The sequence below is a fragment of the Petromyzon marinus genome, chromosome 61 (assembly GCF_048934315.1).
Source record: "Petromyzon marinus isolate PM22_M1 ecotype Great Lakes invasive population chromosome 61, UKy_Petmar_22M1.pri1.0, whole genome shotgun sequence".
NCBI lineage: Eukaryota > Metazoa > Chordata > Hyperoartia > Petromyzontiformes > Petromyzontidae > Petromyzon > Petromyzon marinus.
In genome coordinates, this window is record NC_133727.1 from 866,530 (window position 1) to 881,672 (window position 15,143).

At 58.6% G+C, this 15,143-nt stretch overlaps 1 protein-coding gene across 1 annotated transcript in view; it reads left to right on the forward strand.

Moving 5' to 3' along the window:
- LOC116955781 (protein diaphanous homolog 2-like) overlaps nt 1–15,143 on the forward strand; it is a 78,389-nt gene that overhangs the window by 25,454 nt on the left and 37,792 nt on the right. Inside the window, exons 6-17 of the mRNA XM_076053377.1 lie at nt 193–267; nt 1,478–1,547; nt 2,060–2,196; nt 2,527–2,653; nt 2,885–2,995; nt 3,859–3,977; nt 5,684–5,800; nt 6,699–6,817; nt 8,347–8,411; nt 9,215–9,319; nt 10,690–10,953; nt 11,362–11,476. Of these exons, the coding sequence (XP_075909492.1) occupies nt 193–267; nt 1,478–1,547; nt 2,060–2,196; nt 2,527–2,653; nt 2,885–2,995; nt 3,859–3,977; nt 5,684–5,800; nt 6,699–6,817; nt 8,347–8,411; nt 9,215–9,319; nt 10,690–10,953; nt 11,362–11,476 (1,424 nt within the window). The remainder of the gene's footprint in view (nt 1–192; nt 268–1,477; nt 1,548–2,059; nt 2,197–2,526; nt 2,654–2,884; nt 2,996–3,858; nt 3,978–5,683; nt 5,801–6,698; nt 6,818–8,346; nt 8,412–9,214; nt 9,320–10,689; nt 10,954–11,361; nt 11,477–15,143) is intronic.

Consider the following 15,143-nt stretch of genomic DNA (forward strand, 5'->3'; position numbering starts at 1 on the left):
CCCAGTGACCCGAATTTGATTTCCACTCAGAACAAATATCAGTGACGAATATTTGAACCGGTCGTGGTGTTGGCCACCAAGCCCCCTCCCTCGCGTGCCGTGCCGGCCTTCATAGGTGCTACCCGCGAACAGCACTTGTCCCAACAGTCTGTTAAGGCTACAGGGGGGATCTTTGTCTTTGTGTGTGTACAGCTGGGTGGAGAATTTCGGCAAGGAGGGCTGCGGGCTGCTCCTGACTTCGCTGAAAACTTTGCAGGACTCAAACCGGTAAGAGGCAAGCTTGGAGGTCATTACAACTTGGTCTATGTGACGCTCGGTCTATATAGAGTCCATGGGTCTCTGTGCAAGTCGATGGGTCTCCGTGTGAGTCGATGGGTCTCCGTGTGAGTCTATGGGTCTTCGTGTGAGTCTGTGTCTCCGTGTGAGTCTATGGGTCTCTGTGTGACTGACAGGATGGGTCTCCGTGTGAGTCTATGGGTCTCCTTGTGAGTCTATGGGTCTCCGTGTGAGTCTATGTGCCTCCGTGTGAGTCTGTGGGTCTCCGTGTGAGTCCATGGGTCTCTGTGCAAGTCGATGGGTCTCCGTGTGAGTCTATGGGTCTCTGTGTGAGTCTATGTGTCTCCGTGTGAGTCTGTGGGTCTCCGTGTGAGTCCATGGGTCTCTGTGCAAGTCGATGGGTCTCCGTGTGAGTCCATGGGTCTCTGTGTGAGTCTATGGGTCTCCGTGTGAGTCTATGGGTCTCCGTGTGAGTCTGTGTCTCCGTGTGAGTCTATGGGTCTCCGTGTGAGTCTATGTGTCTCCGTGTGAGTCTATGGGTCTCCGTGTGAGTCTATGGGTCTCCGTGTGAGTCTATGGGTCTCCGTGTGAGTCTATGTGTCTCCGTGTGAGTCTATGTGTCTCCGTGTGAGTCTATAGGTCTCTGTGTGAGTCTATGTGTCTCCGTATGAGTCTATGTGTCTCCGTGTGAGTCTATGTGTCTCCGTGTGAGTTTATGTGTCTCCGTGTGAGTCTATGTGTCTCCGTGTGAGGCTATATGTCTCCGTGTGAGTCTGTGGGTCTCCGTGTGAGTCCATGGGTCTCCGTGCGAGTCTATGTGTCTCCGTGTGAGTCTATGTGTCTCCGTGTGAGTTTATGCGTCTTCCTGTGAGTCAATGTGTCTCCGTGTGAGTCTATGTGTCTCCGTGTGAGTCTATGGGTCTCCGTGTAAGTCTATGGGTCTCCGTGTGAGTCTATGTGTCTCCGTGTGAGTCTATGTGTCTCCTTGTGAGTCTGTGGGTCTCCGTTGTGAGTCTGTGGCTGAGACCCGGATTGGAACTCAGGCTCTCAGCTGTGCCGGCTCCATGACCCTGACCTCTGGGTCACGCGGCCTCTTCAGGCCGGAGTCTGCATCAGCTGCGTTGGCAACGACGAATATTCACCCTGGGCGTACACCGCCGGTAACCCCCCCCCCTCCCCCACTCTCCTCGTTTGGCCGTAGCTCCGACGCGATCTGCAAGAAGAACCAACACGAGATTATCCGCTGCCTCAAGGCCTTCATGAACAACAAGGTGAGCCGCCCGCCCGCTCACTCGCCCGCGGACGGAGGCGGTGGCGCCGGCCTTCATCGACGCCGCTCGCTCACTAACGGCGCTTGCCCCGGCAGTCTGCGAAGAGCTACGCGAGGGGTCTTTGTGTGCGCGCGCTTGTGCACGCGTGTGTGTGCGTGTGTGTGCGTGTGTGCGTGTGTGTGTGGGAGAGCAGTAGCGTAGTTGTTCGCGTGCTGCGTTTCGAACCCGGCAGCCCAAGTTCGATTTCCGCTCCCGGCCAACACCAGTGGCGATTATGTGAACCGGTCTTGGGCCTCTCCTAGGTCGACTGCCTCAAATGAATACTCGGTGCGATGTGTAGTAAACATCACCGCTCAGGACACAAAGGCGGCCGGGCGTGGTGCTGGCCACCCACCATCTCATAGGTGCGCGCCGTGCCGGCCTTTGCAGGCGTTACACTCTAACAGCACTTGCCCCGACAGTCTGTTAAGGGCTACGCGGGGGACCTTTGTCTTTGTCTCGTGTACCCGTAGTACGGCATCATGCGGATGCTCGCGGAGGAGAATGGCGTCTACCTCCTGGCTCGGGCCGTCGACCCGGCCTACCCACCAATGATGGCCGACGCCGTTAAGCTGCTGTCGGCGCTGTGCATCCTGGATGAGGGCGGCATGTGAGTGTGTGCCCTCCCTCCCTCCCTACCTCCCTCCCTCCAGCCCTCCCTCCCTACCTCCCTCCCTCCAGCCCTCCCTCCCTCCCCTCCCTCCCTTCAGCCCTCCCTCCCCGCCCGCCCGCCCGCCCATGCGGCAAAGCGAGACTTTGCATCCCGAGAAGGGCCAACGTATACGGCCGGCGGAGGCGCGGTTCATCAATGATCAGCGCTCACCGTTGACGGTGTTTCCCGTCATCATCATCGTCATCATCATCATCGTCGTCGTCGGCTATGATCATCGTCATTGTTGTCATGTGACCGTATTCGTTATCGTTGTGTTTCTCGTCCCAGGCACGGCAGGATCCTGGAGGCTCTGACTCGGCACGTGGAGGCGAGCGCGGTGGAGAAGGAGGAGGAGGAGGAGCGCTTCTCTCGCATCGTGCGTGGGGTGAAGCAGAACCAGAGCTTCCCGCTCAAGGTGCGGTCCTCATCATCACCATCATCATCACCCTCGTCCTCACCGTCATCTTCACTCTCGCCGTCATCCCAACCCTCACCGCCAGCTGAGCCTCTTTAACATCAATTGCCCTGCCCTGCTTTCCTCACTCCCCCACTCCCTCCATCCCCCCCCTCCCCGCTCCCTTCCTGCCCCGCCACTCTCCCCCCCTGCACCCTCCCCCCCACCCTCCCCTCGCCCTCCCCCCCACAGGTGGCGTGCATGCAGCTGATCAACGCTCTCGTCACCTCCGTGGACGAGCTCGACTTCCGGCTTCACCTGCGCAGCGAGTTCATGCGCTGTGGACTCGTCGACCTCCTGCCGGTGAGTGGTGGTGGTGGTGAGTGGTGAGTTGATGAGTGGTGGTGGTGGTGAGGTTCAGGTGAGTTGGTGAGTGGTGGTGGTGAGTGATGAGTTGATGAGTGGTGGTGGTGGTGAGGTTCAGGTGAGTTGGTGAGTGGTGGTGGTGAGTGATGAGTTGATGAGTGGTGGTGGTGGTGAGGTTCAGATGAGTTGGTGAGTGGTGGTGGTGAGTGGTGAGTGGTGGTGGTGAGTGGTGGTTGTGGTGGTGAGGTTCAGGTGAGTTGGTGAGTGGTGGTGGTGAGTGGTGAGTGGTGGTGGTGAGGCTCAGGTGAGTTGGTGAGTGGTGAGTGGTGAGTTGATGAGTGGTGAGTGGTGGTGGTGGTGAGGTTCAGGTGAGTGGTGGTGGTGGTGAGGTTCAGGTGAGTGGTGAGTGGTGAGTGGTGGTGGTGGTGGTGAGGGTCAGGTGAGTTGGTGAGTGGTGGTGGTGAGTGGTGAGTGGTGGTGGTGGTGGTGGTGAGGTTCAGGTGAGTTGGTGAGTGGTGGTGGTGAGTGGTGAGTGGTGGTGGTGAGGTTCAGGTGAGTTGGTGAATGGTGAGTGGTGAGTTGATGAGTGGTGAGTGGTGAGTTGATGAGTGGTGAGTGGTGGTGGTGAGGTTCAGGTGAGTGGTGAGTGGTGGTGAGTGGTGGTGGTGGTGGTGAGGGTCAGGTGAGTTGATGGCGAGCATCTGACAAGTCAAGCGATCGAGTGTCGGGCGAGTGTCGGGTGAGTGTCGTCAGGCCACCACGTTCACGGGACGGCTTCCCGCGCGTGCGTCGTTGGCGAGGGGCGTTGAGACGCGGTGCCATCCCCTCCCTCCCTCCCCTCCTCCTCGTCGTGGCCGCAGGAGCTGAGGAAGCTGGAAAACGAGGAGTTCGAGGTCCAGCTGAGGGTGTTCGATGAAAACCGCGAGGAAGATTCTCTGGAGCTCTCTCACCGCTACAACGACATTCGCTTAGAGATCGAATATCCTTTGGTCCCGACGGAGAGAGCGCACGGAGATTCCTTTTCATTCAAAAGATTAAATTATAATATTTTATTTTACCGGGTTGGGTCCCACTGAGCAGCATAGCACTTTTTCGGTGGCAACCTGGCGAACACGAACGATTGCTCGGCCAAGTGGCTCGTCGTCATCACCACGTGGAATATGTAGCGGCCAAATACAGAGTAAAACCTTGGATTGCGAGTAACTTGGTCTCTGTGCGAGTGTTTCGCAAGACGAGCAATAATTTGTAATAAATATTAATTTGATAAACGAGCGAGGGTCTTGCAATACGAGCAGTGTACGTAGACGCTTTGTCTGCCGAGCGTCACGTGATCACAACTGAGTGCTTTGGATTACAAACACGTTTCCGGAACGAATTATGCTCGCAATCCAAGGTTTTACTGTACTCTGAACGCGCGATGTTAATTCTAATTGTGGAGGGGAAAAGCCGGAGGACACGGACACAAATACACTCGACCATGCGGATAGAGAGAGACACGCAAACTCCAAATTTTACATAAGGTGTCAGGGTCTGCATCGAACCCACGACCTCCTGTACACCAGACGAGGTAGTTAACATCTCCTAGCCACCGTTACGCCCCTGGTTGCAGTTCAAGTGCCACCAGTCGCTGGCGCCGCTGAAATTCCCGTTTCCAGCCGTGGCCCCGGCTACGCCACCGTTGCCGAGGAGATTCGCAACGGCCGTGTCGGACGCGCCGAGCCAGCAGCGGGGTGGAGAGATCCGCCTGGCTACGAGGCCTGAGAAGCGACTCGCCCGTCAAGAGCTGCTCAGCTGGAGGACGTTCGAGTCGAAGCAGAATGCGCACGACCCGGCCGAGGCCATCGCCTCGCCGCACTCGAGATATCCCCGTTTAATAACAAACCCAGATTTGAACCCAGGGTCAAATCCGTGGCTCGGTTCGGTGCCTCTGAGCCACGGTGGCTATGAGATGTTAACTCCCTCGCCTGGTCTACAGGAGGTCGTGGGTTCGATCCCGACCCTGACGCCTGCTGTATATTTGGAGTTTGTGTGTCTCTCTCTCCGTGGTGAGATGTTAACTACCTCGCCTGGTCTACAGGAGGTCGTGGGTTCGATCCCGACCCTGACGCCTGCTGTATATTTGGAGTTTGCGTGTCTCTCTCTCCGTGGTGAGACGTTAACTACCTCGCCTGGTCTACAGGAGGTCGTGGGTTCGATCCCGACCCTGACGCCTGCTGCTGTATGTTTGGAGTTTGCGTGTCTCTGTCTCTCTCCGTGGTGAGATGTTAACTACCTCGCCTGGTATCCGGGAGGTCGTGGGTTCGATCCCGACCTTGACGCCTGCTGCTGCTGCTGTGTATTTGGAGTTTGCGTGTTCTGGTTGTGTGGATTGTATTCTCCGGGTCCTCCGGTTTTCCCCCCCCACATTTATAATGAATGTGCTTTTAGAGTATTTTGCTGCTGTAAAACATTTCCACGTGATAAGCCACATCGTTGAGCAATCATCTGTGGCCATGTCGCTTCTGAAAAAGAGCTCTATAGCTCAGTAGGCCTTACCTGGTAAAATACAAATAGTTAATACTAGAACCCAGGATCTCAGCGGTTCCCCTCGGCGCCCCTGACCCCTGAGCCCTCTGAGCCCTCTGAGCCCCGAGCCACCTGGCCACCCGTCCCATCTCAAGACGGTGCTCCTTGACGGGCGCTCACCGATTGTCAGGAGGTCTTCTCGGTGGTGGCGAACGTGGTGAAGGACACTGCGGCAGAGGGCTTCCTCCTCTCCCTGCTGCAGCACCTCCTGCTCGTGCGCAACGACTTCTACGCACGGTATGCCCGCCCGCTCGCCCGTCCCCGAGTCCGCTCGGCCCAAAATCTCTGGGGGGAAACGACCGATATGGCGACGATGTGGTGTGTGTGTGTGGGGCGCGGTGGTGTAGCGGTTAGCGTCACGCTGCGCTACAAACCTGGCGACCCGAGTTCGATTTCCGCTCACGGCCAACACCGGTGACGATTATCTGAACCGGTCCCGAGGCTCCCCTAGGTCGACTTACCCGGTGCGGTGTGTAAACATCGCCACCGGGGAGACAAAGGCGGTCGGGCGTGGTGATGGCCACCCACCCCCTCGTCGTGTGCCGTGCCGGCCTTCACAGGTGCTCGCTAACGGGACTTGCCCCAACAGTCTGTTCAGGCTACACGAGGGATCTTTGTCCTTGTCTCTTTTTTATTGGAACTGGAGAGACAAAGACGGCTGGGTATTCGGGTCGCACCGTGGCAGCTCGTGGGCAGGTGACGTGCCGGCCTTTTAATAGGTGCTCGCTGACAATACTGGTCCTGAGAGTGTATGTGGCCGAATCGGGTGTCTCTGAATGTGTGTGTGTGTACGTGTGTGTGTATGTACGTGTGTGTGTGTATGTACGTGTGTGTGTGTATGTACGTGTGTGTGTGTATTGTGGGGAGCGGTGGCGCAGTGGTTAGCACGCCGCGCTCCGGCAGCATCGGTGACGAATGTCTAAACCGGCTCCGAGCCTTCCCTAGGTCCATTCCGCCTTAATTGAGTAGTTGGTACGGCGTACCAGGGAGACAAAGGCGGCCCGGGCGTGGTGCTGGCCACCCACCCCCTTCGTGTGCCGTGCCGGCCTTCATAGGTGCTACGGGCTCCACTTGCCCCACACCAGTCCGTGAAGGCTACACGGGGGCCCTTTGTCTTGTGTGTGCGTGCACGCAGGCCTCAGTACTACCGGCTGGTGGACGAGTGCGTCTCTCAGATCGTGCTCCACCGAGGCGGCTGCGATCCCGACTTCCGGCACGGCAAACGATTCTGCCTGGACGTGGAGCACCTCATCGGTGAGGGGGGTGTGGAGGGAGAAGCCTCGCCAAGTCCTGGGTTCAATGGGACACCACGGTGGCTAGGAGATGTTGACTACCTCGCCTGGTATACAGGAGGTCGTGGGTTCAATCCCGACCCTGACGACGCCTGCTGCTGTATATTTGGAGTTTGCGTGTCTCTCTCTCCCCGTGGTCGCGCGTGGATTTTTCTCCGGGTCCTCGTTTAGACTCGACGTCATGCGTTTAGAGTATTTTTGGCTGCTATAAATTTTGATTTGATGATGATAAGCCACTTCCTTGAGCTCTCATTTGTGATAGCCGTGTCGCTTCTTGAAAAGAGCCACATAGCCCAGTGGGCCTACCCTGGTACAATAGTTTAAAGTCTTATGGGAACTTTTTTCAGGAGGGGTGCTGCCATAAACCGATGGTGAAATGAAAAAAAATTGATATCGAGAGCAATGAAGGATTGAGTTTTTTAGGCCAACGGTCGCTGTGTGGGATCGCAGCCAGTCGCCTCCGGTGAGATTCCTCTGATTTGGCTAAGTTGGTACCGCGTCGCCGGCACGCGGCTGCCCAACAACTCCAGCAAACGACGCCACGGGATCTTTAAAGTCGTCCGCTGTGAGCGAAGCGACCGGCGTGTTAACCGGGCACGGCCGCCGAATTTGAACCGTGAAGCTCTCTGCAACAGCGAGCGCCGAACACGCCGCCGCTGCTCCGTGTAGTCGTGCCCGTTACTAGGAACCCATTTCTTTCTAGAACTGCTTGTTGTGTTTAGTTTGTTGTCCTTCGCCCAACCCGCAACTCCGATTAGCACGGTCGGCTACGTCCGGTGCGAAAGAAGTTCAACGTACGGTTCAACATTCGTACGGTTAGCGGCGAAGCTGCGTTTGAATTCGTCTCGGGCATCCTGTAGGTCAGCTCGGCGCGAAATGAGTTGTGTTGTTGTGTTGTGAAAACCTACAACTATTTCTATTCTGTTTATTTTGCCAGACAAGGCCCACTGAGCGACGCAAGCTCGTTTTCAGAAGCGACCTGGCCACAATTGATAGCTTATCACGTGGAAATGTATAGCAGCCAAATACTCTGAACCTGCGACGTTCATTCTAAATGTGGAGGGGAAAACCGTAGGACCCGGAGAGAAATCCACGCGATCACGGGGAGAGAGAGACCAGCAGACTCCAAATACACAGCAGGCGTCAGGATCGGGATGGAACCCACGACCTCCTGTAGACCAGGCGAGGTAGTTAACATCTCACCACGGAGAGAGAGAGAGACACGCAAACTCCAAATACACAGCAGGCGTTAGGGTCGGGATTGAACCCACGACGTCCTGTAGACCATGCGAGGTAGTTAACATCTAGCCACCGTGGCGCCCCTGAAACATCAGCACTAGGGGGCCGGGCGTGGATTCCGGCCACACCACCCCTGGAGCACCGCGACGGCCTTCGTTAGTGCCGCTTACCCGCTCGCGGCACTTGCCCCAGCAGACGATGGAGGCTACACAGGGGACCTTTGCCTTTTTTGGTGTGTGTGTGTGCCTGCAGAGGGGATGGTGGACAAGGAAAAATCGGCGGAGATCGAAAGGAAAGTGGAGGAACTCGCAAAGCAGGTGACGGAAAATTCTTGAGAACCCCGCCCTGTCCAATGCGTCTGCAATCAGCGCGCGATGTAATTTTTTTTTGCTCTGGCGGTCAGGTCGACTCAGCCTCAAATGAGTACCCGGTGCGGTGTGTAAACATCGCCACTGGGGAGACAAAGGTGGTCTGCGGTGGTGCTGGTAACACAAACCCCCTCGTGTGCCGTGCCGGACTTCGCAAGTGCCGCTCGCGAACACGGCACTTTCTCATCAAGGAGCATAGACCATCACGCACACCCCGGTCATCGTTGCAGCGGCAGCGGCGGCCGCAGCAGCGGCGGCCGCAGCAGCAGCAGCAGCGGCGGCGGCCGCAGCAGCAGCGGCGGCGGCCGCAGCAGCAGCGGCGGCCGCAGCAGCGGCAGCAGTAGCAGCAGCAGCGGCCGCAGCAGCAGCAGCAGCGGCGGCCGCAGCAGCAGTAGCAGCAGCAGTAGCAGCAGTAGCAGCAGCAGTAGCAGCAGCAGTAGCAGCAGCAGCAGTAGCAGCAGCGGCGGCAGCAGCAGCAGCAGTAGCTGCAGCAGCTTTTGGCTGGCCATGGAACAAAGGCGGTCGCCGCATCGCGCGCTTTCGGATGCGCTTCTTTGGCCGTCGGGAACGCTCCTCCGATATTAGGAAGCCACTGGAGCTGTGCACTCTTACATCGAAATTGAAAACTAATTTATTTTCGAACTGGTTTTTGTGTTTAGTTTGTTGTCCTTCCCCCGCACCTCCGATGAGCACGGTTGGCTACGCACGGTGCGAAGGCTGCACGGGCGATCTCTGTGATTGTGCGTGTGTAGCTGGAGGCGGAGCTGACTGCGAGGCAGGAGATGCAGGTCGCGCTGCAGCAGAAGGAGAACCGGGAGCGCGAGCTCGAGAGCGAGGTGGCGCGCATACAGCAGCAGGCGAGTGGGCACGCAGCCATCCCTGGGCGTGTGTGTCCCTGTGTGTGTGTGTGTCACTGTGTGTGTGTCCCTGTGTGTGTGTCACTGTGTGTGTGTGTGTGTCCCTGGGCGTGTGTGTCCCTGTGTGTGTGTGTGTCACTGTGTGTGTGTGTGTGTCCCTGTGTGTGTGTGTGTCCCTGTGTGTGTGTGTGTCCCTGTGTGTGTGTGTCCCTGTGTGTGTGTGTCACTGTGTGTGCGTGTCCCTGTGTGTGTCCCTGTGTGTGTGTCCCTGTGTGTGTGTGTGTCCCTGTGTGTGTGTGTCCCTGTGTGTGTGTGTCCCTGTGTGTGTGTGTGTCACTGTGTGTGCGTGTCCCTGTGTGTGTGCGTGTGTCCCTGTGTGTGTGTGTCACTGTGTGTGTGTGTCCCTGTGTGTGTGTGTCCCTGTGTGTGTGTCCCTGTGTGTGTGTGTCCCTGTGTGTGTGTGTCCCTGTGTGTGTGTGTCCCTGTGTGTGTGTGTGTCCCTGTGTGTGTGTGTCCCTATGTGTGTGTGTGCATCCCTGTGTGTGTGTGTGTGTCACTGTGTGTGTGTGTGTGTGTTACTGTGTGTGTGTGTGTGTGTTACTGTGTGTGTGTGTGCATCCTTGTGTGTGTGTGTGTCACTGTGTGTGTGTGTGTTACTGTGTGTGTGTGTGCATCCTTGTGTGTGTGTGTCACTGTGTGTGTGTGTCCCTGTGTGTGTTACTGTGTGTGTGTGTGCATCCCTGTGTGTGTGTGTGTGTGTCCCTGTGTGTCCCCATGTGTCCCTGTGTGTGTGTGGGGCCCTGTGGAGAAACACTGTCGCTCAACACGAAGCTTCGGGTCTTCTGAGCCACGGTCTGGCCTGCCTACGATCCATCCTGGGCTTAACCACGATGGATTGTATGAAGAGCTCACAAATCTTTGAAAGATGTGGACAAAGTTCCATCGGTGAGTTCCTTCGGCAGGCGAAGGCTGCGTTGGCTGGGTCATGTAGCCCGCATGCCCAGCCATCGCATGCCGAAACAGCTTTTGTTCGGCCGGATCGAGGGGGCTAAACGGGCGCGGCACGGGCTAGAGAAGAGATGGAGTGATGTGGTACAGGAGGACGTGGAGCTGAGTGGACTTGCCGATGACTGGTACCAGCGGTGTCAAGATCGGCCTCTGTGGAGGAGGCTCGTGAAGGACGCTACTGGGCAGTTGGAGGCAGTCGCCCTCCAACAACAACGGAGGGCGGAGGAGCGACGCTCACAACAATGAGCGGAGCGCCGGGTGGATAAAACGCACAGTAGCGGCACGGGTGGTGCATCGGCCACTCATCTCAGTCAGTCGACCCGTGGCGACTGCGAGTAACGGCCCTCCTCTCCTCCCCGCAGATCGTGTCGGGCGGCGGCGCGGTCACGGGCACCGCCGGGGCAACCTCGCCGCCCCCCCCGCCGCCCCCCCCGCCGCCCCCCCCGCCGCCCCCCCCTCCCCCCGGCCTCGGGGGACCGCCCCCTCCCCCGCCGCCGCCACCCCCTCCGGGGGGGCCTCCGGGCGCGCCGCCGATGGCGGGGGCCTTCAACGCCTTGCCCCCCGGCGTGAAGCCCAAGAAGGAATACAAACCCAGCGTGGTCCTCAAGCGCACCAACTGGAGCAAGGTGTCCGTCGGGGGGGTGTGCGTGTGTGTGCGCGTGCGTGCGCGTGTGTGTGTGCGCGTGTGTGTGTGCGCGTTTGTGTGCGTGGTGCATCGGCCACTCATCTCGGCCTTCATAGGTGCTCGCTAACAGCACTTGCCCCTACAGTCTGTTACGGCTATATGGGGGGTTTTTGTGCGTGTATGGAGGAGGTGCATCGGCCAGTCATCTCAGTCAGTCGACCCATGGCACCTGGGTCTGCCCCGTGACCTCCTTCCGGTGTGCGTTCGACACTTCACACGGCCTCAACGTGCACCTAGCCTGGCACAAGCGCCGTGTTGAGGCTACATGGGGCATCTTTATCTGTGTGTGTGTGTGTGCATGTGGAGGCTACACGGGAGATGTTTGTCTCTGTGTCTGTGTGCGAGTTAGATTGCACCACAGGAAATGCCGTCGGACTGCTTCTGGCTGCAGACGCGCGAGGATCGCTTCGAGAGCCCCGAGCTCATGGCTCAGCTCGCCCTCACCTTCTCCTCGCAGGGCAGAGGTGCCGCCACTCACTCCTCACTCCTCGCTGACTCACCCGCTCGCTCGCTCACTCCATCAATCGCTCACTCACCCGTTCGCTCTCGCTCACTCGTTCACGAACCCGCTGGCTCGTTCACTCACGCGTCCCCTCGCTCACTCTCTCGCTCACTCCCTCGGTCGCTCACTCACCCACTCACTCACCCGCTCGCTCACTCACTCACCCGCTCACTCACTCACTCACTCACCCGCTCGTTCACTTCCTCGGTCACTCACTCACCTGCTCGCTAACTCACTCACTCACCCGCTCACTCACTCACTCCCTCGGTCGCTCACTCACCCGCTCGCTCTCTCGCTCACTCTCTCGCTCACTCCCTCGGTCGCTCACTCACCCACTCACTCACTCACTCACCCGCTCACTCACTCACCCGCCCGCTCGCTCACTCCTTCGGTCACTCACTCACCCGCTTGCTCACCCGCTCGCTCGTTCACTCATTTCTTTATAGAACGGCTTTTTGTGTTCAGTTTGTTGTCCACCCCACCCCGCCTCCGACTAGCAGCACGGCTGGCTACGTGCTGTGGTGCGAAATCCGTTCAACGCGCGCGCACACACACACACCGCGGGGCCCTCGCGACGACCTCTCCACCATCCGTTGGTGTAGTAGCGCTGCTCAGTCGCTTGGTGGGGCTGTAGCATTGCCGCTGTTTAACGTTCTGGACTCTGGTGAGCTCACTGGCCGGCAAGAGCCGCCTACACGTGCATCTGAGCGTACGTTGAGCTTCTTTCACACCACCGTACCTGTCCAACCGTGCTCATCGGGCGGATGTCGACTGCACATCCGTTTTAAAAACTACGGGGACATCCGTGGACACAGAGCTTAGCGGATCATCGGATTCGTCCAGTGCAGATGAACATTCTGATGCTCGTGAAATGTAGGCATCGATCCGGATCGATTTGGATAGATTCATCAGTTTATATCGAATTCTCAAATCAGATCGATTATATTCGATTCAGATTAAATTCTGATCGATTCGTAAAGTGAGATCGATTATTCGATTTATATGGATTTGTTGGATTCAGATAAATTATGATCGAGTCGTCAATTCACATTGATTTTTCGATTCGGTTGATTCTGGTCGATTCATCATTCCGATCGATACAGATCTAACTCTTCGACTCGCATCGACCCGATATGTGTGCGCGTGTGTACATGTCTGTGTGTGTGTGTGCGCGTGTGAGCGTGTGTGAGCGTGTCTGTGCGTGTGAGCGTGGGGAGCGGTAGTGTAGCGGTTAGCGCGCTGCGCTATGAACCTGGCGACCCGGGTTCGATTCCCGCTCACGGCCAACACCGGTGACGATTATCTGAACCGGTCCTGGGCCTCCTCTAGGTCGACTCAGCCTCAAATGAGTACCTGGTGCGGTGGATAAAAAACATCGTCACTGGGGAGACAAAGGCGGTCGGGCGTGGTGCTGGCTACCCACCCCCTCGTGTACCGTTCCGGCCTTCATAGGTGCTCGCTAACAGCACTTGCCCCTACAGTCTGTTAAGGCTATACGGGGGATCTTTATCTTTTGTGCGCATGTCAGCGTGTGAGCGTGTCTGTGCATGTGAGCGTGTGAGTGTGTCTGTGTGTGTGAGCGTGTCTGTGCATGTGAGCATGTCTGAGCGTGTCTGTGCATGTGAGCGTGTGAGTGTGTCTGTGCGTGTCTGTACGTGTGTGCGTGTGTCTGTGCGTGTGTGAGCATGTCTCTGTGTGTGAGCATGTCTGTGCGTGTGCACGTGTCTGTGCGTGTGAGTGTGTCTGAGCGTGTCTGCGTACGTGCGTGTGTCTGTGCGTGTCTGTGCGTGTCTGTGCGTGTGCGCGCGTGTTGTGGCTGTTGTTGCTGTTTGCTGCTGCTGGGCGCGGGAAGTTTTGGGGCCTTCACCAAAATTCCCCCAAAATTCTTTGGTGCTCCCCCCGCACCGCCCCCCTGCCCCCCCACGAGGGCGCACAATTTCTCCTTCCGCCACCTCCGCCCTCCTCCACAAGCCGGTGGGCGCGCGGTCGTCACGCCGCCTCGCCTGGATTCTGCGAGCCGCGATTTGCGCCCCGCGTAGCCGACGACGGCGGTCGGGGCCGTCCCCCCCCCCCCCCGCTCCACTTTCGTCGCCCCGCCCACGCCGACAAAGATCCCCCGTATAGCCTTAACCCCACGCCGAGAGGACGCCGGGAACGCTCGGCGTGCCAAATGCCCCGGAATCCGGACGTCGACTCCCCCACCTGCGTCCGTGAAAGAATGCCACGTCGAGCGGACACGCGTGTCCGTCCCCGCGTCCTCCGCACGTGTCCCTCGTCCACGTAAACCACGCGCCCCCCCCCCCAGCCCCCCCCCCCCCCCCCCGCCACCTCCCCTGCTGTTTTCCCGCCGGCACAGATGTTACCGGAAACTCCGCGAGCCGCGGAAGTATCGGGAAGCGTCACCGCGGCATCGGCGGGGGGTGTGTGGGGGGGGGTATGAAACGGGACCGCCGCGGCGCGACCAATACAGAACCCTCATCCGATACCCAGAGACCCTGCCGATACGGAACCCTCGACTCGTCCGCTCCTGTGCCGCACGTCACCGTCTACCCACGTCGCGCAGGGCCACGCGGAGACTCTCGCACTCTCTCTCTCGCTCCGCGCGGCAACCTTACGTCGCCGTCGTCGTCGTCGTCGTCGTCACCACGTCCCATCTGTTGCCGACGTTTCGCTGTCATTCATCTCTCCTCTCGTGCCGCCCGCTCCTCCTCGTCCCTCGTCAGTGCGTCTTTCTCCCGCCCACCATCTGCCCCCCTGCTGCCATTGCTTTTGGTCGATTGCTCTTTGGTGGCGTTGATCTGACAACAGGGCCCTGGGGAGCGTGGGGTCCGTGGGGTCCGTGGGGTCCGTGGGGTCCGTGGGGTCCGTGGGGACCGTGGGGACCGTGGGGTCCGTGGGGGTCCGTGGGGTCCGTGGGGTCCGTGGGGACCTTGGGGATCCTTGGGGTCCGTGGGGTCCGTGGGGTCCGTGGGGTCCATGGGGACCGTGGGGGTCCGTGGGGTCCGTGGGGTTCGTGGGGTCCGTGGGGTCCGTGGGGTCCGTGGGGTCTGTGGGGTCCATGGGGACCGTGGGGACCGTGGGGTCCGTGGGGGTCCGTGGGGTCCGTGGGGACCGTGGGGTCCGTGGGGGTCCGTGGGGTCCGTGGGGGTCCGTGGGGGTCCGTGGGGACCGTGGGGGTCCGTGGGCTCCGTGGGGGTCCGTGGGGTCCGTGGGGACCGTCTCCACGTCGTCGTCGTCGTGGTTGGGAGAATTTCCCATGAGCCGATCGCTCCGATCGCTACCGACAGATAATCTGGATCGGAATTTATTTTAAAAAAAACAAAAAAATGTAACTTCACTTGCTGGGTGGCGGACATCCGCTTGTCGTGTTCGCAACAGGATGAGCGGCCCTTAAAAAGCGAGGTCGCTTTGACGCAAAATACCACGGGACGGGAACAAACACGGGGCGGGCGGGAAAGGCTTCCCACGCCCATCAGTCGGTTGTTAGTTTACGTGAGCGCACGTGTGTGCACTTGAGCGCACACGTGCGAGTCACGTGTGCGAGTGTGTGTGTGTGTTATTGTGTCTGTGTGTGTTATTGTGTGTGGGTGTAATTGTGTCTGTGTGTGTTATTGTGTGTGGGTGTAATT